Raw genomic sequence first — 25803 nt, forward strand, 5'->3', positions numbered from 1 at the left:
AACATCATTTCTCTAAATAAATACATAAAAATTACTATAATTATTACTCTAAAAGATTGATTGAAAAGAATACTGGTCGGAAGCAGGTTTTTTATGACACCCTTGATTGCTGGCTTAATAAATAATTTTATACAAACAATAAAAAAAAATAACGTGACGGTATCTTGCAAATTATGAAAGTTTTTTTCTTACGAACATTAGTATATAGTATCATGTAAAACATTTTATTCCTTACATTCTTCACATTTTAACAATGCCAACTAGGTAATCTAATTCTTATAAAATAATATAATTAATAAAAATACAAGATAAATTATTTTCAATAATAAAAAATTTGTCTTTATTTTGTTTAACAAATTACACAATGAAAATTAAATAAAAATAAATACAGCTAATATACAATAGTATCTATTATACATTGAGATTAAACCTTTATCAACGTTATGAACAACTTAGAGATCGACACACGACAAAATTATAATTAAAATTTATTCAATTGCACAAAATAATTATTATTATAGATTCAAGTTATGAATTCAGGAAATCAATCTAATAGCAAACCATAGTATTCTCAAAAACGCAATCGTAACAATAGTTTTCAATAGAATGTGAGCCACATATAATCTGAAAATAGTTTGAACGTTGTTAACATTGTTTTAATTACATTATAGTGTTTATTTGCTTGTTTTAAAAGAATTATACGTTTGGTAAACACTTACTTCTTCCACTTCTTTCTGGCGGCTTTTAAAGTGTTGATGTCGTCCTTAACAAGATATAATCTCAATCCGAGAGCACAGGCACGAGCATAATAATCCCAAGACATTGTGTTCATATCAAAAAAGAATTTATCTTTGTCGCTTTCCGATAGTTCGCTCCATAACGCCTGTGTATTGTCATTACGGAAGTCCCACTGCCTGTGCGCAAAAAAAACCAAAGCTTCACTCGCTTTTTTGGTTTTTTGATAAATTTTTCCAAGTCTGAAAAAAGTAACAAATAACTGTTTATAACAAACAATATTTAAAAGTTCATTGATATAAGAATTGCTTACATAGGTTTTCTTCTGGTGATTTTAGCTAATAAATCAAACAAATAACCAGGTATTGTATGGAGCAACAAGAACAATAGTGAATATAAATAAACATTAGTGGTGGGAATAAATGAGTAAAACCAAATAGCATTAATAGTAACCCAAGTAGGTATACCGTGTTTCTTTATTATTTCGAAAAAATCGCCAAGAAGAATTGGATTTTGACTTGAACTCACGTAATTGAATATTGTGGGTTCGTTATCGCTAGAAATGAATAATAGTTGATTAAAAATGAATTGAAGATTTTAAAAAAAATAAACTATAATGACTAAAAACTGTATAATACATAGTTTGTTGAGGTTGATTTTTTTTGCCGACTTTGTAAGCTGCACATATTAACGCATTGACAGCTAAATCTACGGGCACCATGTCCAGAACCTGATTGACATTACATTGAAACGTGTGAAGTACTCCGGTACCAGCTCCTACAATCATACCGATTGGTCCATAAACATTATCAATCCATCCACGAACTGGCTCTTTGTAGGTGGAAATAACTGAAAATCATGTGTAATTGTTAAAATTATACATTCACATATCGGTTTTTATATCAGCTGATTTAGATTCATTACCAACTGACGGTCTGAATATGCCCAATGGTAATCCTTCAGCTTCTTTTCTGACTAAATCTTCAGCTAAAGCTTTTGTGAAAGTGTAAGTGTTCGGCCAACCAGAAGTTAAGCTAAATTATAAAAGATTTAGTTGTTTATTATACATACAAAAGTTACTCTCATATGATACATTTGTTGTTAGTAAAATACCTTGGAGTAAGAGATTCCAATTTTGAATCGTCTTTAGCTGAAGATACCAAAGATATAACACCGTTGTAATCATAAGGAGGCTCATAAAACTTCTCATTTATAGTTTTGTTAGGACAATTAGCATAAGCCGTCGACACATACATAAAAGACTAAAATTAAAAAAAAAATTCAGCTATAGATAAACTAGGGAGATCTAAAAAGACTTAAACGTCCTAATTGGTGATATAAGATTACCATATTAATCTTTTTCATGAATATTCTCAAAAAACGAGAGTATTTTTTTAACTTGTTTTTATTATATTTTACTTTACTGTAAAATAGTAATAAATTGCCAAACAAATAAAAAATTGATCACTTCCAAATTTATCGTTTAGCTTATATAGATAATTCGATCAAACTAATTTAGAGATAACGTCTACTCCGAATAAATATTTACCAATAATCAAATTTTATGTTCATGAGTTTACAAACGCTTTAATGTTATATTTAGAAGTTATCAAATTTATACTTGACGGCCAAATTGAACCCAATTTATTGAAATGATATAGCATTTTTATTTTTATGTACATATAACATGTACATTTTTTTACTGGGGATTTTTTGATTTCTCCTATGTTACAGTATATTTTTTAGAGGATTATTATTTTTAATTTTCAACACTAAAACAATAAGAAGCCACAATATGTAAAGATATTAAGTAGACATATGTAGAATCATTTTTGACTGTTTTTAGAGAATCATGTAATTATTTATCAAATAAAAGATGATTATTTCTTCACCATAAATTCACAATAATTATAATTATTTGAAATAATTTTCAAAATTGATTAAATATTCTTTAAGTAATTATTTCTTTTAATTTTTGAATGTATTATTCCGCAATAATTTGTTAAAGAACATTTTCGGATTCTCTCGAGAGTATCTTTTTGTTACACTAAATCTAATCCTATGTAACTAATCCCAATTTATAATACGATCATTAATTTGATCAAACAAAAATTTAAATGAATTCTGATATAATTATTTTATTTTTGTGAAATTATAAATTTAATATATTTTATAAAATACACTATAATATAGTGTACTTCTCATAATCGAGTTTATTAGAAGTTATGATGATTTTAAAATATAGACTAAGATAGAGGCACATACTCGAATATTTATATCATTAGACATTTGTCGACTGTACTCCTCTTCCTGTCTTCATATAAAGTTGCCAATAACTTCCTAAGTACTGATCTAAAAGTTGCTATCGACTCATCGTATTTTTTATTAGATAATTTCTTATTTTATAAACTAGTCAACTCGACTACAAAATTGAGTTACTTAGCTAGTTAAATTAACTTACTAAATTTATTTAAGTTAACCTAAATATCTTAGTTGACTTAATTATCCTAACTTAACGAAGTTAATTTCACTAAAAAACTAAGTAAACTAGTCTATGTCAACATGCATATTTAATTAAATATGTATGTTGGCATTTCAAAAATAGCATTGATACTACTATAAATAATAAAAAAAAAATTAATAATTTATATAATAAAAATTGATCACTTGTGGCTAATTAATTAAGTAAAATTAAAACTATATTAAAAATATTATTAATTTAAAAANAAAAATATTATAGGTTTCTAAAAAAACCAAAATATTTTTTCTTAATATTGTATTATTTTATGAGTAATTGAGTGGTTATGATATTTCAGTCGCTCTATATTATTTGAATTGACAGAGAAAAATATCAAATTAAAAATTTCATTAGTGAAGGCCAGTGGCATTTTATAAAGGTTAAGTGGTTTTTAAATACACAACTTATGTTATACTAATGAAATAATGCGGATATAAAAACAAATACGTAATCATGGCTCTATACGTAACGCTTCATTCAGTTGTATATTATTTGATGATAAGTAATTGAACCTTATCCGTTTGATTTTTCTGGTAAAAATATTATACGGTTAGACTATACACTTTTATGATAAAATATAATTCATTATAAAGAAAGAAACTTATAAGGGACTTGCAATTATTGTGATATAATTTATAGAGTAATATAATAAATTAGTCATTCTTATAACTTGAAAATATACTTGTCGTTTTATTTCAATGTTATAATTTCAATATTTATAAACATCTGAGCACAGTGGGGACGCGTCACAATGAGTCATACTTGAGTCCAGTATAAATGATATCTGACAGTGATTAGAATCACTATAATAAAAAACGCTTCATTGCAAATCTATAGATAGTGTTTAATTTTTAAAATTAGTGGATTATTCCAAAAGCAACACGATATCCTTTTCTTTATTTATATCTTGATTACAAGTTTTATGGTTTATAAGTGTAATATATAAATAAATATTTATTATATCAATTAAATATAGTATGATATTGATATTGAATAATTCAATATTGTAATATTTTACAAATATCGTATTTTTAATAATCAACTTTGGTTTCCGTTTTCACAATAAAAACAAAATACAGTCTAACATATTTTTTCTCATATTAAAGTAATTTACTTTAATAAAGTTAAAAATGTAAAATATAAAATCAAGAATTTTAATACAAAAATAGCATACGGTAGTCATTTTCACCGTGAAGACAAAATAAAGTTCGAAATTTTTTTTCCATGATAAAGTATATTACATTAGCTTTAATTTAAAATATATATAAAAGTGTCAGACTTTCCGGAACACTGTCAAATGTTAAGTAGAAAAAGTTAATTTTTTGTAATAAACACAAAAAAAAACACATCATAGTAAAATTAATATCTTCTCAGCTTCGAATCGAAACTAAAAATCAGAGTATAAAAACTCGTCTTGCTTACCTACAAACATTTTTTTATGTAACTATACATCATAGAATGGCAGCAAACAGGAACGAATAAAGAGATCGTGATAAAATATCAAGTTGTCGTTGGGCTAGTTAAAACATTTTTAAAAAAGAAGTAAAGACCTGTTTTATATAATATGATCACCTTGAATTCAATATTTTCATATACTAATATCAAATTAATACAAGTGTAATTTACAAGAAAACATTTAAAAGAAATAGAATAATATATAATTTACTTATATACACGTCAGGTATTTAAATCTCCTTCTTTTTTAATTGTACGCTATTTTTTTTGAATTGATTAAATTGTGTTTGATCTCATACAAATAAGTTGGTACGCCTAGTTTACTAACGTGTCTAACAAATCCAATAATTTTTAAACTACAAATTGTTTTTTATTATTATTTTATTTTTAATTTGTACGTTTAAAATCATAGAAGTATAATTTATTAAATGTATTTCAATATGAAATTAAAACCAAAAATTACAAAATTATTTTAAATTAACTATTTTGTAAAATATATTTGTTAATAAAATCTTTTTAAGAAATAGTATCTACTCATCTTCTTTGACGTACATCTTATATTATTAATAAGAATTCAAATCCATAAAACCTGTCATCGCTTCTTTATTTTATATATATATATATATATATATATATATATATATACTTAAAGATAATACAAAATAATAGGTAATATTAATAGCTACAACCACAACTGATTAGTGAGGTCGTTAATATATAGAATGACTCTTTTAATGCTAATTACTCGAATTCTCTTAAAATAATAGTTAAATAATTGTTTATATTTTTTAGCTTTTGTTATTTTATATGTACATCCATTTGTCTGTTATAAAGTATTTTATATGTTCATTCCTTATACGTGATAAGGGTGTCAACTTTTTTTTAAATGGCAATAAATATAGAATGTTTAGTAAGTAAGGAAACGGGTTTCTATTATTCTCATTGTTCGTAATCGTTGAACATTACTTGAACTTACTTTTTTTTAAATATATAAATTTAACCAGCTTATAAAAAAAATGATCTAATAAAGAAAATGACTGGATGACAACAACTTTTAGACCAGTAAAGTTATTTACATTTTTATACCTAAATGGAAGGAATGATGCGGAAAATTGTCTAGTAGTAGATAACAACCACTCATCCTTCATCTCTAGTCATAACTTAAAATTGATAATAACTTTTGAAAAACTGGTCCAAAAGTTGTTATTGACCAGTCATTTTCTTAATTAGATAATTTTTTTTTATTAGATATTTAAATATGTATGTTGACGTTAGAAAAAATATAATTAACAACCTTATTGGGTATAAGATATGGCCATAAAAAATACTTTAAAAACAGATAAATGGATATATGTGACTAATAAAAGCCAAAAAAATTAATAAAAAAACTTATTTTTTTAAGAGAAACCAATTTGATAGCATTGAAAGAATCACACTGATTTATAACTCGGTACAAAGAATCGAATACCGGATCTTATGCATCGAAGAACGACACGCTATCAACTAAATAATTAGATATGCCAATAAAAATCCAACTTATTTTAAATGAAAAATAAATTATAAAATATAATATATAATAAATAATAAATAAATCCAACCTAAGTATTTTTTTGAAAATGTTTAAAAATGAATAAACATTTATAAAATGTTTATAAAAAGCTATATCACTTTGACTTTCTTAAAAAATATTTTTAAATTGCTAATTTTAATCATTGAAATAAAATAACTTAGTTGTTAATTCTTTTTTTCCATTATTAAACATTAAGCAACTAAATTAAATTAAATTAAACAAGTGTTACCTTCAGGTTTATTGTTTCTTTAGCGAGTTTCAACATTTCTCGAGTACCCAAAACATTGATATCAATAGCAACACGAATGTGTTCATCAAATCTAATGGTAGCCGCAGCATGGAACATAATGTTAACTTCTTCTATAAGTTTTTGTCGATCAGATGCTGAAAGACCCAAACCTGGTAAAGAAACATCACCAGCAAATGCAGAAATTTTGTGATGGAATTTTGGCTGTTCGTGTTTCAAACGCATAAACAGCTAAAACATTTTTTTTATAAATTATCTGCATGAAAATCCAATTAATATATCTTTAATTGATGTTAAATTTCATGAAATATTAAATATGGATCATTTAAATGTCAAAAAAGAATAATATTTTATTAAATAGAATCATAATTTTTATTATCAAGAAAAAAAATTATTGTGTGGTAATTTGTTGTCATATTTATCGTCCCACAAGTGAAATGATCTAAAAAATTAATAAATAAAATAAAAATTGTCAGTATTGCCGATTGTAAAAATTTAAACATTTTAGACGTCGGTGTATTCGCACCCACCATAAAATTTGGTAATCATATAAACAAAATACTGAATCAATGATAATATTTACAAAAGTATAAAAGTAATTTTTTTACTTTAATACAAATATTTAAACAAGTTATTTAAAGAATAAATAAATATACTTTATAGTCAAATAAATAATACTTCAATATAAATATAGTAAAAAATTGAAATTTTATGTTTGGTATTTTATGTTTACTATTTTCAACCTAGCAATTAACTTTAATATTACATATATTTAAAAAATATAAAAGCACTTTTAAAATCAATGTTTACTGAATTTAAATTTATTTAAAAGGTTTAATATAAATTATAATTTTATTGAAATATCGTTGACAATCTGAGAGAGAAATTTGGAATACTAACAAGATAAAGAAATATTGGGAAAGTAAAAAGTTATCAATAATACAGCTAAATGAATTGTTAAATTAACAGAAGATTCTTATTAGAATCTTTTTTGTGGGAATCGATAAAAAAAACTTATACATTTAAAAATAAGAACCATCCTAATGAGCAATTAACATATTTTGTAGTTATTAAAATTCTAAAAAAATACGTATTATAAAATAGTGTTTCAAAGTGAAATTGACAAATGAAATATTAACCTTTAAGATTATTGTATTACACAATTTATATATTTATTAATATTTATATTCTATTGTTAATTTAATTAGAATTCAATCACAATGTAACAGAGTTCATGTTGAGATGGTTCAATAAAAATCACAGCAGTTATTAATTATTGTTGATTGCGGTAAACAGAGTGATTTTTTTATCATAACCCACTCAATTACTTACAGAATAAATATATTTAAACCTTTTTTTTTTTTTGGTTATCTTTAGTTACACATTATTCTTGAATTATTAACTATGTAATACTTTTTAAATTCGTCCCATATGCCTTGTAAGGGGCTCAACTTTGTTTTTTTAACTGGAAACACATATTTTTAATTTAATAAAATGATGAGTTACCTAACCATTTTGCTACCTGTATTTGTAATACTTTGTGTATTATACATTTATAATAACTCAAAAATTTTAATTTAAATTCAACTTTAAATGTTTATATCTAATAAACGAATAAAGTTATATTAAAAATTCAAATGCCATTTACTATTAAATTAAAAACTCAAACATTTTATTATATTAAAAATATGTGTTTTCATTAAAAAAAAAACAAAGTTGAGCCCCTTACAAAGCATTAGGAATGAACTTAAAAAGTATTACATAGTTAATAATTCAAGGATAATGTGTAACTAAAGATAAACAAAAAATAATAATGTTTCAACATATTTATTTTGTAAGTAATTGAGTGGGTTATGATAAAAAAATTACGCTATATATACAGCTTACACGAATTTATTTATAATGTAAAAAAAGTTATATTAAATCTAGGCTATGTTTTTGCAAAATTTTATTTTATTATAAAATATAACTAAATAGTTAAAATTAAATAAAATAACAAGCAGTATAAATATAATTATTTGCAAATAATTTCAATAAAATTTAGATCCAGGTAAAAAAATTCATTAATTCACTTGATGACATTCACCTATTGTTAAGTTCATAAAATAAGGCACTGTGCTTTGAGGAGAAAGTAACACAAGCTTTGAACAATGTTACTCTACTAATAATAGAATACTTTTAGAGTAAGGTTAGAATAGTCCTTATTGAAATCCAATTTTCAACATTACATAAATGACACAGGCTTACTCAAAATAATATTACTTCAAGGACAGAGATTGGAAAGGTGTAATTTTGAGTCACTTAACAGTTAAATATTTTTTCGACATATTTAAAAATAACATTATTTTTTTTACCCGAAGGAACTGTTCTATTTTAATTAAGAAATAATTATTGAAACCGAATGCCAAATACTCATCCAGTATACGCATTGTCAAATCTACGTTTTAAGAAATCAAAAGTGCATAATTAAATAAGACCATTTTTATAAAAAAAGTTCTATCAATTGCATTACACCTACTTTAATCATAGACTTAATTTCTCGTGAATATCCACGAAATTTAACCTGAACAAACTTTCATTGGTATCATAAAACTTTTATCTACAGCTTATGTTTAATAATATCCTATACACTTTGATAAATTAAACAAAAGTTATAATAAGCCTCAACACAAACATAATAATGTCAAAGAAAGTATTATTTTAAGCGATGATGTTAAGCTATAATAGATTAGTTTTCCAAATAAATATCTTACCCTATCATCAAATATAGCGTCAACGCGTTCGTTGATGACTTTTCCTTTTTTATTTCTGACTAGCAAATAAATTTGTTTGATATGAGGACATGATCGACACAACTTTTCAATTATCATTTTGCCCATAAAACCTGTTCCACCCGTTAGAAAAACTGTGGCATCTCTGTAAAATTCTTGGACATCCGTTCCCGTAAGTTTATTGGCTTCTTTGACGGCCTCAGGATCATCGAAACTTTTTTCTCCAATGACTTCCAACGGATTTAAGGGAAATTCGTCCGTAATAATTTCTTTTAAAATTTCTTCTTGGGATTTCTCTGATTGTCGCGCGGTGTTCAATCGATGTAGATCTAACGCCATTTTGCTAAGTAATAAAGGTCTAAAAATTAAGATTTAAAAACTGTTATTTTCCTTAACGTGTAAATACCTCTATATTTTTTTTATAACCCAGTTAGTATTTAAAAAAAATAATTTTTATAAATTTAACTTAAAATAAATTAATAAATCACGCAATCAAAGAAAAAATTATATATATATATATAATAATAAAAAACTTGACTACGATGATATTATATTAAATTTAAAAAAGAGAAATACACACTGCAAGACCAGGTTGGTCTAGCACTTGTGTATAGTACGTGTCTCAAACAACGTCTGAGAGTAACACATACAAAATTTGTCTACATATTACTTATCAGTGTCCCTGAGATCCATACCACTTCTTTGGTTCTTATATATACTCTTCCTAAACATATTGTACTTTGCAATTTTTTCAAGTTCAAATATTGATTTTGCTAATTATGTATAAAGAGTGATTTTTTTATAATAAACTTCTTAATTAACAAAAAATATAAAATTGTGAATTTTCATTGTTTTTTTTTTAATTGCATGATTTTCTCAATTTATTAATGAAGTATTTTTTATGTTTATCCCTTATGTCTTGTACGGATAAAATAATGTTTTTAAATAGGAACATATCCAATTAATCAGCGTATTTATTAAATTATTACTTAATTAAGAAAATTACTGGTTTATTATAACTTTTGATTCAAGTACACATTTAGGAAAAAAATCAGAATTTTTTAAATAGATGTTTTAAAAGTTTTTAACGTATATACAATGTAAGAAAAAAATTTCATAAATAATGATAAAATGTCATATTTGTGTACGAATTTTCAATACTTTATGTCAAAATGACACTTCTTGTGTGTAAAATAATGTAAATATAGAAAGTATCATACTGACGTGGATATTTTTGAATTTATATTTACAGTGTATAAAATTATAAATATTGTTGCTTTTTATTTAGTGTAAACTGATCTTGAATATTTAATTTGGACCTGGAATGTCAAATCTGTGGCGATTTTAAGAGAATGTCTTTACATTCCCTTAGTTCATCCCCTCAGAATATGTACTATACTTAGTATTTGTCGATTTTTCTTATTTTTAAGGTATATTTTCAAATAATAATACAATAAGTGGTAAATTTATTGCATAAATTAAAAAAAAATGTTGCGCATTAGTAATTAGTTTATAATAAATATGACTGATATATAGATTGTGTTAGTTAATTAAGTAATATTTTAGACATTTCTTTTTCAAACTAATGTTAACTGTAGTATATTTTTAATTACGGTCCTCTTTAAATCCAGTAGTTTCAATTGTTTCACAAACTCATAAAAATTCAACTTTTAAATTGAAGTCTTTAGGCCAAGATATTCAAATAATTACAGTTATTAGTAAAACATGTTGATTTGGCTCAATAGAAAGTCACAACATAACAGATGTAATTGTTGTTAATTACTACTATGTATTACTAAATAACGCATATTTTTACATATAGTGCATTCTAAAAAACATATCAGAATTTTCACTGTATTTTATGTACTGAATGTTCTTAACCCATGATATATTTATTGACAAAACTACATTATGAGTAAAAGTAATGTGTTTATTCAAAGTATCATAATGCTTTGTGTTCAAAAAAACATAAAAATTTTCCCAGAAAACACCTTTAAGGAGAAAGATTGCCCAATATTTTATTCATTCTCTCTTTTGTTTCAACTCAAAGTGGGGAACTACTATAGTGAAATTGATTTTGTTAATGCTTATTTATGTGATACTAACATGTGATGTTACATTACTTTTGATTTGAGTAGTGTAATTTATTTTAAGATATTTAACACTACACATTAAAAAAATTTTTAGTCTAACGAAAATTTAAAAATATTTAAAATGTATTTAATAAATTTATTAATAAAAAGAATATTCAAAGTAATTTCTTTATAAATTGTATAAATAATCTTAAATTCAACACATCTTGTAATATTTTGTTTAATATTTACAATTTTAACTTTTTTAAGGATCCTACTACGTTTTCGGCACATTCCATAAAAATGTACTTCATTATAAATATTTTACTTTGCCATTTATTATTTTAAAATATATAATTGCTCAAAAATAAGCCAAATATCGCATAAAATTTTTTTTTTATGTATATTTTTTATTGTTTTACTAGAAGTATTATTTTTGTATCATGGTTACTTTTGTTTAACATTTGATTATTAAATGTTTCAAAATTAATTTTTTTCATTTTTTCATAAATATTTTTCACTAGCTACGATTCTCAAGTACAGTCATAATTTGATTGATTAGGAACTTGCATCAGGGTTATCTAGAGTGTTAAAAGTAAGGGAACAGGTCAATTGTTACAATGGGAAAAATAGAAATCCGTTTCTTTACCTACTGAACTGCTGTCATGGTCATTAAACCATAGCCTGTGACCTAGTCTATTACGTACAATAATACATTTATCTGACTACTCAACGAAATTACCTACACTAATGCCTACCAATATACGCACAAAAAGAAGGGAATTTCAAACTATTGAATTTGTCATCAATCGTCTTACTTTTTTTTAACAGCGAAAACCATTAAAGAACATAATTATTCACAATTATATTTAACTCATATTTAATGATTGTATTTCATTTTTTTAAGTAAAAAACAAATATGCTTAAAATTAGCTTTAATATTTTACTTGTTTTGAACAATATTATTGATGTGTTTTTTATATACATTTTTATAAAATGCATAAAAATTAATAATTGAATAAGAAAGAAATAGAAATATTATTTATTTGGAGTTTTGTCACACAAAAGATGAGTATGCAATAAAGCATTGGAGTTATTAGGGCTCCGCCTTATGATGAATGTGCACATAAATCTTTATTCACTAACCACTCTAGAAAAGAAAATAGTCATTTTCACCATATAATAATTTAAGTTCTAATATTTATTAAATGAATTGATAATTATTATTTTAAGAGAAATCGAATGAATAAGAGTGGCTATTAAAAAATCACCTGTAATTTGATACTTCAAATTATCATAAGCCAATGTTGGCTAGAACATTTTTTTTTGAAACAGCAGCCCCTTCGTTTTAATATAAATATTGTAAAAATTCTCCCTAAAATATTTAAAACTTAATTGATTTTTACAATTATTTATGATTAAATGTGTTAAATACCCATTACCTCTTATTCGACTATATTGTTTGAATTAAAATTTAGACAAATGTTTTGGAAAAAAAATTTTAAATAGAAAATGGCGATTTCTATACCAATATAACATTTTTGTAAAGTTCCACCCAACCCAATCGTTTTCATATATATAAGACAAGATGTCAGGACAAATATTTTTTTAGATTATGTATGTAGAATAAGCTTTAATTTAACATATAAGATGTATAATTTCAAAAGTTGAATAAATTAACTTTTCATTCAAAAATTGAAATCTAAATCCCGTGGATGGGTTTAAAATCAAATTTTCAATAATTATATACCTAAAAAGAGGAATAAAAATTTGTTGTTATTCATTCATTTTTAAAAATTTTATTGCTCTTTTGAGTAAAGAAAGTTAAAAAAATGTCAAAGTGTATTGATTTTAAAAATACTTATTTTATTGTAAATTTTAAGGTTTTAAGAATAAGTCTGTATAATACTCTGAGTAAAATACTTAAAAAAAGGTAATAAAAATAAAATATCATTTTGGAGTTCCTGGTTATATAAATCTTCGAATAACTTTTTTTTAAAGGACATTATTAATTTTCGATTTCTTGAGAGAAGAATCACTACGTTCTACTCTTAGGATAACAAAATTCAAAAGGTATTTAAACCCGGATCTTAATAATTATTGCATTATTTCACTAAGGAATTTCATAGTTATAAACAATACAATATAAAAAGTAATTTAATAAAAAAATACATAATTATATAACTATTATCTGCAATAAAAACTAACTATTACATGTTTATCTTTGTACATATATTAAAAACCAATTATCATAAAATATTAATAAAATTAAATGTAAAAATCGAGTTCTATTCAAAAATTTTATTGATATAAATGTCTGTTCTTATCTAGTTCAAAAATTAAAAATAAAGAAAATTAAAAATAATTAATCGCTTAAATTGATAAATTTAGTTATAAGAACAATGGAAAACACTGAATATTTTGTAATGTTAAAAAATCGCGGCAGCGTTATGTAATATATTTATTATCTACATTAGTCGCGATAAAGTGTTAAACTAGATTGCTAACTCGTGATAATGGTTGAACCAACAAATTCTCGCTCTGATAACAAAATAATTTGTACACAAAATATGGGAAAAATTGGTGTAATTTGATTGTCCACGTGTAAGATAAGCAGCAATGCTTACTGCTTCTTAACATATATACCTTGCTATTTCTAAAAATTTCTATTTCTGACCACTATTCTAAAGGCTAGCCGGAGTTTTGCCACCGATCCGCCGGGTCAAGAGTCAGTTGATTTGTCGAAGAATAGCCATAGTTGGAATTGGTGGCACTATTACCCGTCAGTCTGAGTATATTTTTTTATGTGCAGTGGATCCTATTGTGATTATTTTTATATTTTTCACGAAAGTCCTCTACTAATTATTATGTAAATTGATAATTTTTTGTGGCGTCGGCTACATATAGCGTTATCTTCTGCAGCCTTTCGGGGGTTAGTAATGTACTAATTTATTTATTAAATGTTCTGATACAAATTTTCTAAGTGTGCTACCATGTCATAAGCACGTGTAACAGATTTTATATTTATTTTCTTTTAGGTGCCCCTTTTTATCAGATATCCTATAATATGACGAGTATGTTCAGAAATTATTTGTCCTGTTTATATAGTTTTTATATTTTGTGTTAAATTAGAATATTGATATTGAGTGGTGTACTTAATGACAATGTGGTGACTTAGTACATACTATTTCGAGGTGTCTAAACACCTTTCAAGCTAAGTCTAACTGTCTAAACTAGTCGCTTACTTGGCGCGTATATCCACCGTGATTAATAGCCGGTGGATACTTAATGGAAATCATTTACATCTTTAATTAGCTTATAATTCTACTATTATTTCTACATGTAATTTTGGTTGACATGGTTATTCATTAACTATACTTTCTTAATTAGTTAGTATCTTAACTTATTTTAAAATTAAATTACATAATTATTTTTATATTTTTGTCTAATAATATACAATTAACTTCAATGATTAATTTTATATTTTTTTTTTAAATCCTATTTTAGTTTAAAATTTTTAGAATCCTAAATTTCAAAATTTACCGAATTTATTAATTTTAATTTTTTGGGGGATTTTCACCATTTAGGGGGAACGAGTAAAAATTTTTAATTTTTGAGGGTAATATCTTCAACTAGATACGATTTGTGATCTTTTAACGTATCGATCAGAAAAAGTAGTGACAGACACAAAAAAAAAAATAAACACATCATGGTGATATCTACTCAGCTTCTCATCGAATTTAAAATGCTAAAGCGCGTAATTGTCAACCAGGTCTGATAAAACCGTGCCCATAGTAATTTGATAAAATTCGATGAGTAACCATATAGGGTGTTCAGTAAGTAAGGAAACGGGTGTCTATTGTTCTATAAAAGAAATAAGAAAACAGTTTTCACAAGATAGCGCATAAAAATAAGGAGCTCTGACTGCTTTCTGTTTCTAAAAATGTTAGAAGAATGAGTGAAAAATAAAAATAGCTAATATAAGCAAGTTTAAATATTAAAAGTTTGTATTATATTAGTCAATGTGTTACAACTTAAATATAGTAAAGTATATCTCTTACCGACAAATTCTTAAAAAATTATAAAGAATAAGAAAAAACCTTTTTAAACGTTCTTTCATCAACGTTCCAAACAAACTTACGCTATAAATGTTCTAAATTATTTTTATTATAGAATTTTAGCTTCGATGCGAAGCTGAGAAGGTATTGGTTTTACTATGATGTGTTTTTTTTTTTTTTTTTTTTTTTTTTTTTTTNTTAAATGTTCTAAATTATTTTTATTATAGAATTTTTATTACTATAGTGGTCAGTGATCAATCAATAAATTAATCACACTGTAGAGATGAGCAAATAAAGCATAAAAAATTAGAAGTCGACCGAATTCAACTCCTACCGACTCAGAACAAAAAATTGACTTATTAGGAAGGGTTGGGTTTGGTTAGTTTGTAAAGTTTAACGGGCTGAAAATTGTTTTATATCAGTTGATTGTCCATGAATAATATTGTAAACAGTGTCTATATCCAATGAAATATTGTTTGTTGTAAACAAAAAAATATATCAAGATTCGTTGATACATAAAAATCTAAGTAATAAAGTAATAATAGCCAAAATAATAACTATTCGAAAACAATAGAAAAATTTGTAAATAAATAAAAATAACTTGTTTGTTTGATAGTTGAGAATCGAATGAAAAAAAGATAGATTTCCATAATTATTTCAGTCATTATTATAAAAATAAAATTTACAAAGAAAACTTTTTCATACAGTAATAATATTATAATAAATTTAATCTTTCTAAATATTAATTTTTAATAATAATCTTTTTTAAAATAATCAATATTTTATTAAAATTAACAATTTCCATCAAAATAGAAAAACATTTTTGTCGTCTGCAATATTATAAACCCATACTGAATCCAAAACTGGTTTTTGACTTTCTTCATCATCTGTAGTTTTTGAGATAATAATTAATTTATAAAAATCCGGTAAGTCCACAGTAAAATTATAATACTTGCAGTCAAACACGTAATTTAAGAATGAAAATGTAAGTGCAAAAACGTCCCGAATATGATATCTCAACCGACATCAAAAAAACATTCGTAAACAACTTACATAGCGCACACACAAAATAATAAAACTCATTCTGAACATCAACTTAAATAAAGTATTGTAAAGTTCTAATTAGCTATCATAAGAAAATATAGTAATTGAATATAAACTAGCTAATGACTAATAGTAAACCTAAACATTGGCACGCATCGTAGGGCGAACATAACACCCTAACATTATTCCAATTGTTATAGTAACTGTATTTATATTGATAATAAATATTTTTAGTCTTTGTTGTTATTTATTCTACTTAATTTTTAAAACAATTAAAATAGAATATTTTGCAATAATTGTTAATAAACGCAACTGATAACAATATAAGTAGTAACGAAATAATGCCACTGTAAATTGTTCGATACTATTGTTTTCTTAATTAGTCAATAATAAATTTTTTTGTCTGTGTTCCTATTGGTTCGTTTTGGACCAATAAATATAGCCAAATAAGGCTATTATTGACAATGTAGAATTAGAGACAACATAATAATTAAACAACATGGATTGAAGATAGGGTTGAATTGTGTAAAATAGTTATATTTTTTATTAAAAAAAAATTAATATAATAATTTTTAAAAGTATTTTATTATGCATTAATATTAATTTATATTTAAATATATTACAGAGTGATTCATTTAACGTTAGCCACTCAATTTCTCTTAAAATATTGAGTATTTTGTAAATTTTTTGTAAATTTTTCGTTAGTTACATATGTATCTTCATTTTTCTATTATGATTAATCTATTAATATATTTATCAACTATTTTTTATGTTTATTCCTTATATCTTATAGGGGTGTCAACTTTATTTTTTTTAATGGAATTTTAAATATTTAACTAGCTTATAAAATCGAAATTGTTCTAATTAAAAAAAATAATGACCATTAACAACTATTGGTACTTTGAAATATTAGCATTTAAAAATATAGACTGGAGGTAAAGCGAGGATTTTACTGTAATTTCATTATATTTCATAAGAAAGTTATTTTTAAAACTTAAGTTAAATACCCAGCACGGGGGGTCGCGGCACAGTGGTAACGTGGTATAGTTGGATCAAGTATATGATATCTGACAGTGATTAAAATCACTATAAAAAAAAACTCTTCAATGCAAATTTTTGGATAGTGTTTAATATTGAAAAATTGGTGGATTATTCCAAAAGCTACATGATCTGCTATTTCCATATTAATATCCTGATTAAGATAAAGTATGTCGAATGAAAAAGGGATTATTAAAAAATATTATTTCTCATAAAAAAATTGTATTGATCCATACACTTTTCAATAAGTTATAGCTTAATAAAGTTAAAAATGTAAAATATAAAATCGAGAATTTTCATACAAAAATAGCATACAGTAGCTATTTTCACCGTGAAGATAAAATAAAGTTCGAAATTTTTTTTTTTTCATAATAAAGTATATTACATTAGCATTAATTTAAGATATATATAAAAGTGTCAGACTTTCTGGAACACTTTCAAAATTTAATTGTAAAAGTTAATTTTTTGTGAAAAAGTTGTCATTTTGAATCCCCCCGTGGGTTGATAAAGGGTTAAATTTATGAAAAAAATATACCAAATGATAGGTAAAGCCAACAAGCATCTATAAAAAAAAAAAATTATATTGATTTGGCCATTTTTAAAAAAGTTATGGCACTTTTAAGTAAAAAATATTGAAAAAATTTCGAAAATTAGCGATTTTTAAATTTGTAATTTTTTTGGAGATTTCCCCCATTTACGGGGAACGAGGGAAATTTTTTTCAATTTTTGAGGGTAATGTCTTCGACTAAATACGATTTGTGATCTTTGACGTACCGTTGAAAAAAATCGGTTCGGTTAGAGCTGAGAAAAAGTGGTAACAGACAAAAAAAAAACATAAAGTAAAACCAATATCTTCTCAGCTTCGCATTGAAGTCGCATTTTCGCATCGCTAAAAGTTGAGTTTTATAAAAAAGTTAATATTTTGAATCCCCCCCATGGGCAGGTAAAGGGACAGATTATCATAAAATTTATGAAAAGGAAATACGTAAGGTTATTATATAAAACAAATTATTTTAGTTTGTTCATTTTTCAAAATATTAGTAGTTTTATGGAAAAAAAAATTTTTAAAATGTCAAAATATTTATAGATTTTAAAAATGACAATTTTTTGGGAAATTTACGCCATTTATAGGGAACAAGGGAATTTTTTTCAATTTTTAAAGGACAAAGTCTTCAACTATATTCAATTTGTAATCTTTTGATGTATCGTTGAAAAAAACAGCCCTGTGAAAAATTGTTGACAGACTTAAAGAAGAAACACAACATAGTAAAATTAATACCTTCTCAGCTTCGACACGAAGCTGAGAAATTTTATAATATTTTGTTGATAGATATCAATATAATATAAAAATGACTGCGTAACTATTGAATCGTGTGTTTTATGTTAAACTTAAAATATTCGAATTACAAATAAAAGTTGATAAACTCGTACTTTACATGTACTTTTTAAATAGTAACAATAAAATTTGTGTATTAATTTGACATAATTATAAAAAATCATAAAACTAGTGCTCATTATTCTAAGATTTAATTAGCTGAAACAAAACAAGAAATTCATTTAAATCTTGTAGAACATGTTATGCAGGTACCGGCTATTTCTATTTGTAACTTTATAAAAACTATATGAGGTATTGTTTTATTCTGATTTTGTTACAGAACTCATTTAAGGAAGATTCAAGGATAATTAACTAAGAATATCACATCTAAACGTGATTTCCTGTATAGCTTCAATGAGTTAAATTAATCGTAAACCAGTGAGAATTTTTCAAAATAATAATTTTTGTCAACCTATGAAGGTTATCAAATATAATTACAAAAAATTATTTTAAAAATATCATTTAAATATTTGTTGATTGTAATGTGTCCTTTAGTGATAATTTAACCTATGCTTAAAAATTATAACGCTGGTCTAACAATTACGGTTACTAACCACACTTGAAATAATAATAACTCGCCTTAAAAATATGTTTGCGTCTTGGTAATTGACAGTTGATACTGACATTTCTTTTTCGTATTGATAGGTATGTATAAATTATATAATCTATTTATTTAGAATACTAGTTAATAGTTAGGTTTACAGTTGATGACAAATATTTTCATTAATTATCATGCAATTAAAAGTTTTACACTATTTTTGGCGTTCATAATTAATTATCTATAATATTTTCATTTATGCATGTCTTCAATTTTGTGTTGATTTTTCGAACTCTACGACTATTTCGAAACGTCATTACAAAACTGAGACAAAGATATATCTCTAAAACCAATACAGGAACACCCGTTCCTGCATTATTGTGTATTAAATACAATAATGTTGATTTTACTAATGTTTCTTTCAGTGTATCCGTTAGAACCCATCTGAATTCCTGACTATTAGTTTGAAATTTTCCCGTAACTACCCAACAATACATTCTGGTAATCCAAAATCCGGCACCGACTTTTGTTATTACAGAAGGTTTTTATTTTAACGGAATTTTATAAAAATAAAGGCGATGATGATTGTTTAATTGCAATATTTAGAAAAAAACAACTACGAAAAGTTTATCTTAGTATAAATAAAGAACCAAAATCTATTTAAAAATGTGTGTTATCGTATTGGCGTATCAAAAAGGTACCTAAAAGTATATAATCCCTTCATAATGACTAATGAAGCCTTCATTGGTCATTTCAAATCTATATTTTGGGTAAAGAACACTACAAATTTTCTAAATGTTATTATTTCTGTAACTTGTTTTTTTCATATATATATATATTGATTACTTTCAAACTGATTTACAAATATATGGGTTATATTTTATTGAAACAAATTTTCAATGTGGTTGTTCACTATATTTAGATTTTTTTATTAACATTAAAACATTGTTAAAAGTGTTAAAACATTGATTTAGCAAAAGCTGATATAACACCGTAATCAAATTTTCATTATTTTTTCTTTTACAAACGTTGATAGGTGATTTTGTTATGAGAAAAACATGTAAAATTTAGGTTCGAAAAAATAACATAACGGTATCTTGCAAATTATGAAAGTTTTATTTTTACGAACATTAATATATAGTATCATGTAAAACATTTTATTCCTTACATTCTTCACATTTTAACAATGCCAACTAGGTAATCTAATTCTTATAAAATAATATAATTAATAAAAATACAAGATAAATTATTTTCAATAATAAAAAAATTGTCTTTATTTTGTTTAACAAATTACACGATGAAAATTAAATAAAAATAAATACAGCCAATACACAATAGTATCGCTTATACAGTTGAACTTAAACCTTTATTAACGTTATGAACAACTTAGAGATCGACACATGACAAAATTATAACTAAAATTTATTCAATTGCACACGATAATTATTATTTAAGATTCAAGTTATGAATTCAGGAAATCAATCTAATAGCAAACCATAGTATTCTCAAAAACGCAATCGTAACAATAGTTTTCAATAGAATGTGAGCCACATATAATCTGAAAATAGTTTGAACGTTGTTAACATTGTTTTAATTACATTATTGTGTTTATTTGGTTGTTTTAAAAGAATTATACATTTGGTAAACACTTACTTCTTCCACTTCTTTCTGGCGGCTTTTAAAGTGTTGATGTCGTCCTTAACAAGATATAATCTCAATCCGAGAGCACAGGCACGAGCATAATAATCCCAAGACATTGTGTTCATATCAAAAAAGAATTTATCTTTGTCGGTTTCCGATAGTTCACTCCATAACGTCTGTATATTGTCATTACGGAAGTCCCACTGCCTGTGCGCAAAAAAAACCAAAGCTTCACTCGCTTTTTTGGTTTTTTGATAAATTTTTCCAAGTCTGAAAAAAGTTACAAATAACTGTTTATAACAAACAATATTAAAAAGTTCATTAATATAAGAATTGCTTACATAGGTTTTCTTCTGGTGATTTTAGCTAATAAATCAAACAGATAACCAGGTATTGTATGGAGCAACAAGAACAATAGTGAATATAAATAAACATTAGTGGTGGGAATAAATGAATAAAACCAAATAGCATTAATAGTAACCCAAGTAGGTATACCGTGTTTTTTTATTATTTCGAAAAAATCGCCAAGAAGAATTGGATTTTGACTTGAACTCACGTAATTGAATATTGTGGGTTCGTTATCGCTAGAAATGAATAATAGTTGATTAAAAATGAATTGAAGATTTTAAAAAAAAATAAACTATTATGACTAAAAACTGTATAATACATAGTTTGTTGAGGTTGATTTTTTTTGCCAACTTTATAAGCTGCACATATTAACGCATTGACAGCTAAATCTACGGGCACCATGTCCAGAACCTGATTGACATTACATTGAAACGTGTGAAGTACTCCGGTACCAGCTCCTACAATCATACCGATTGGTCCATAAACATTATCAATCCATCCACGAACTGGCTCTTTGTAGGTGGAAATAACTGAAAATCATGTGTAATTGTTAAAATTATACATTCACATATCGGTTTTTATATCAGCTGATTTAGNCTCACATATCGGTTATTATATCAGCTGATTTAGATTCATTACCAACTGACGGTCTGAATATGCCCAATGGTAATCCATCCGCTTCTTTTCTGACTAAATCTTCAGCTAAAGCTTTTGTGAAAGTGTAAGTGTTCGGCCAACCAGAAGTTAAGCTAAATTATAAAAGTTTCAGTTGTTTATACATACAAAACTTACTCTCATATGATACATTTGTTGTTAGGTAAATACCTTGGAGTAAGAGATTCCAATTTTGAATCGTCTTTAGCTGAAGATACCAAAGATATAACACCGTTGTAATCATAAGGAGGCTCATAAAACTTCTCATTTATAGTTTTGTTAGGACAATTAGCATAAGCCGTCGACACATACATAAAAGACTAAAATTAAAAAAAAAATTCCNTCGACACATACATAAAAGACTAAAATTAAAAATAAAATTCCGCTATAGATATAACTAGGGAGATCTAAAAAGACTAAAAGCTAAGTTAACTATTCTATGCTTCTCTTCTTCTTTCTCGATTAATCCCAACTACTTAAGGTCGTCCACCCTTATCCTAAAATTCCACTTGACAAGATAGTATTCAATAGCATCCCTCCATTTCTTATTTGGTCTATTATTGATGTTTTTAAATATTCTATGCTATCATGCATTATTAATTAAATTTATATGTTAGCATTAAAAAAATAATATTAATACCCCTATTAACTATAAAAATGATATAAGGATATAAAAAATAATTGATAATTGATAAATCAAAAACTATTATAGGTACCTAAAAAATCCAAAACATTTTTTTTCAATATTGTATTTTTTTGGAGTAATTCAGTGTTTATGATATTCCGATCCCTTATATTATTATATTAAAGTATAATCCATCTAATGTTTTTTTTGAAAATGTTAAAAAATGATTAAACATTTATAAAATGTTTATAAAAAGCTATATCACTTTGACTTTCTTAAAAAATATTTTTAAATTACTAATTTTAATCATTGAAATAAAATAACTTAATTGTTAATTCTTTTTTTCCTTTATTAAACATTAAGCAACTAAATTAAATTAAATTAAACAAGTGTTACCTTCAGGTTTATTGTTTCTTTAGCGAGTTTCAACATTTCTCGAGTACCCAAAACATTGATATCAATAGCAACACGAATGTGTTCATCAAATCTAATGGTAGCCGCAGCATGGAACATAATGTTAACTTCTTCTATAAGTTTTTGTCGATCAGATGCTGAAAGACCCAAACCTGGTAAAGAAACATCACCAGCAAATGCAGAAATTTTGTGATGGAATTTTGGCTGTTCGTGTTTCAAACGCATAAACAACTAAAACATTTTTTTTATAAATTATCTGCATGAAAATCCAATTAATATATTTTTTAATTGATGTTAAATTTCATAAAATATTAAATATGGATCATTTAAATGTCAAAAAAGAATAATATTTTATTAAATAGAATCATAATTTTTATTATCAAGAAAAAAAATTATTGTGTGGTAATTTATTGTCATATTTATCGTCCCACAAGTGAAATGATCTAAAAAATTATTAAATAAAATAAAAATTGTCAGTATTTCCGATTGTAAAAATTTAAACATTTTGGACGTTGGTGTATTCCCACTCACCATAAAATTTAGTATTCATATAAACAAAATACTGAATTAATGATAATATTTACAAAAGTATAAAAGTAATTTTTTTACTTTAATACAAATATTTGAAACAAATTATCCAAAGAATAAATAAATATAATTATATTCAAATAAATAATACTTCAATATAAATATAGTAAAAAATTGAAATTTTTTGATTTGGTATTTTATGTTTACTATTTTCAACCTAGCAATTAACTTCAATATTACATATATTTAAAAAATATAAAAGCACTTTTAAAATCAATGTTTAATGAATTTAAAAGGTTTAATATAAATTATAATTTTATTGAAATATCGTTGTCAATCTGAGAGAGAAATTTAAAATACAAACAAGATAAAGAAATATTCGGAAAGTAAAAAGTTATCAATAATACAGCTAAATGAATTGTTAAATTAACAGAAGATTCTTATTAGAATCTTTTTGTGGGAATCGATAAAAATCAAATTATACATTTAAAAATAAGAACCATCCTAATGAGCAATTAACATATTTTGTAGTTATTAAAATACTAAAAAAATTCGTATTATAAAATAGTGTTCCAAAGTGAAATTGTCAAATGAAATATTAACCTTTAAGATTATTGTATTGCACAATTTATATATTTATATTCTATAGTTAGTTTAATTCGAATTCAATTACAATGTAACAGAGTTCATGATGACATGGCTCAATAAAAATCACAGCAGTTATTAATTGTTGATTGCGGTATACAGGGTGATTTTTTTATCATTTATGTCGTCAAGTGAATTAATAAATTTTTTTACCGGGATCTAAATTTTAAATATGTGTTTCCATTTAAAAAAACAAAGTTGAGCCCCTTACAAGGCATTAGGAATGAACTTAAAAAGTATTACATAGTTAATAATTCAAGGATAATTAGTAACTAAAGATAAACAAAAAATAATAACGTTTAAACATATTTATTCTGTAAGTAATTGAGTGGGTTATGATAAAAAAATCACGCTATATATACCGCTTATACGAATTTATTTATAATGTCAAAAAAATTATATTAAATCTAGGCTATGTTTTTGCAAAAGTTTATTTTATTATAAAATATAACAAAATAGTTTTTTTTATAAAATATCTGCATTAAATTTATATATTTTAAATTGATGTAAAATTTCATGTAATATTAAATATGGATCATTTAAGTGTCAAAAATTAATAGTATTTTATTATACAGAGCCAGAATTTCTATAATCAATTAAAAATGTATTGTGAACTAAAAAAATTAATTTTTTTTTGTTGTGTCTGTTACTACATATTCTTTGCTCTCACTGAACTGAATTTTCTCAACTATTCGTCAAAAAATCGTATTGACATTTCTCTCATAAATTAAAAATTTGGCCCTCGTTCTTCATTTATGGTGAAAATCCCCCCAAAAATTACTATTTTTAAAATCGGTAAATTTCGACATTTTTTTCAATTTTTTTTTTCTAAAAATTGCCATTACTTAACCTTTAACAGTCGCGTGGGGGTCTAGCATGTCCCCACAAAAATAAAAACGGATTTATTATATTGCATAAAAAGTGTACATAGATATAAATTTAGAAAATGGTTTTTATAGTAATATTGAATCGATTTTCATAAATAAATACCTTCGAAAAATAATGTATGACTTAAAATATTCATCAAAATTGAAATGTGTCATATTTACCTCCACGCGACTCGTAACGTTATAGTTTTTTTTGGACTTGTATTTTTTTCAAAATATCGTTTTATCGTAAAAGCAATGTTATAATCGATATAATATTATGGAATTGGAATTATGTGGATCTACCACCGACTGTGCAATTAAGTTTTTAAAATAAATAATCTATTGAGAATTTCCACTACTCGGTGATACGGAATAATAAGAACAAAACATGTAATAAATACATCGCGTATATTAAACAGTATGCAAAGATTGTTGGGAGAAAATCAATGTTCAACAGGTTCAGAATAATTGTATATACTCGTATCATAATTATTAAATGTATTTTAATATTAATAATAAAAAAATTCAATTCAGAAAAATGATTATATAAAAGTAAATACACATAAAACTAATAAATATAAGTCGTGTTTGAGCAAAAATAAATACAAGAAAAATTAATTAAAATACATTTTCTAATAGTAAAAGCTTTTATTTTGTG

At 24.7% G+C, this 25803-nt stretch overlaps 1 protein-coding gene across 6 annotated transcripts in view; it reads right to left on the minus strand.

Annotated features, from left to right (window-relative positions):
- Window positions 1–315: 315 nt before the first annotated feature.
- LOC126905308 (fatty acyl-CoA reductase wat-like) overlaps window positions 316–25803 on the minus strand; it is a 28479-nt gene continuing 2991 nt past the window's right edge. For 2 of the 6 annotated variants that reach the window (XM_050684881.1, XM_050684879.1), the window contains 7 exons: window positions 6508–6756; window positions 1849–1997; window positions 1660–1769; window positions 1374–1584; window positions 1049–1291; window positions 720–977; window positions 316–624 (listed from right to left, as the gene is read on the minus strand). In XM_050684881.1, the coding sequence (XP_050540838.1) occupies window positions 537–624; window positions 720–977; window positions 1049–1291; window positions 1374–1584; window positions 1660–1769; window positions 1849–1997; window positions 6508–6756 (1308 nt within the window). In that variant the 3' untranslated portion in view covers window positions 316–536. Of the gene's footprint in view, window positions 625–719; window positions 978–1048; window positions 1292–1373; window positions 1585–1659; window positions 1770–1848; window positions 1998–6507; window positions 6757–9278; window positions 9916–20667; window positions 20980–21074; window positions 21333–21403; window positions 21647–21729; window positions 21941–22049; window positions 22160–22235; window positions 22385–23085; window positions 23335–25803 lie in introns of those variants that run through there. The other 4 variants (XM_050684880.1, XM_050684878.1, XM_050684876.1 and 1 more) reach the window with 4 other exon arrangements.

Source organism: Daktulosphaira vitifoliae, unplaced genomic scaffold (genome assembly GCF_025091365.1).
Source record: "Daktulosphaira vitifoliae isolate Bord-2020 unplaced genomic scaffold, ASM2509136v1 Scaffold_4, whole genome shotgun sequence".
In the NCBI taxonomy this organism is placed as follows: domain Eukaryota; kingdom Metazoa; phylum Arthropoda; class Insecta; order Hemiptera; family Phylloxeridae; genus Daktulosphaira; species Daktulosphaira vitifoliae.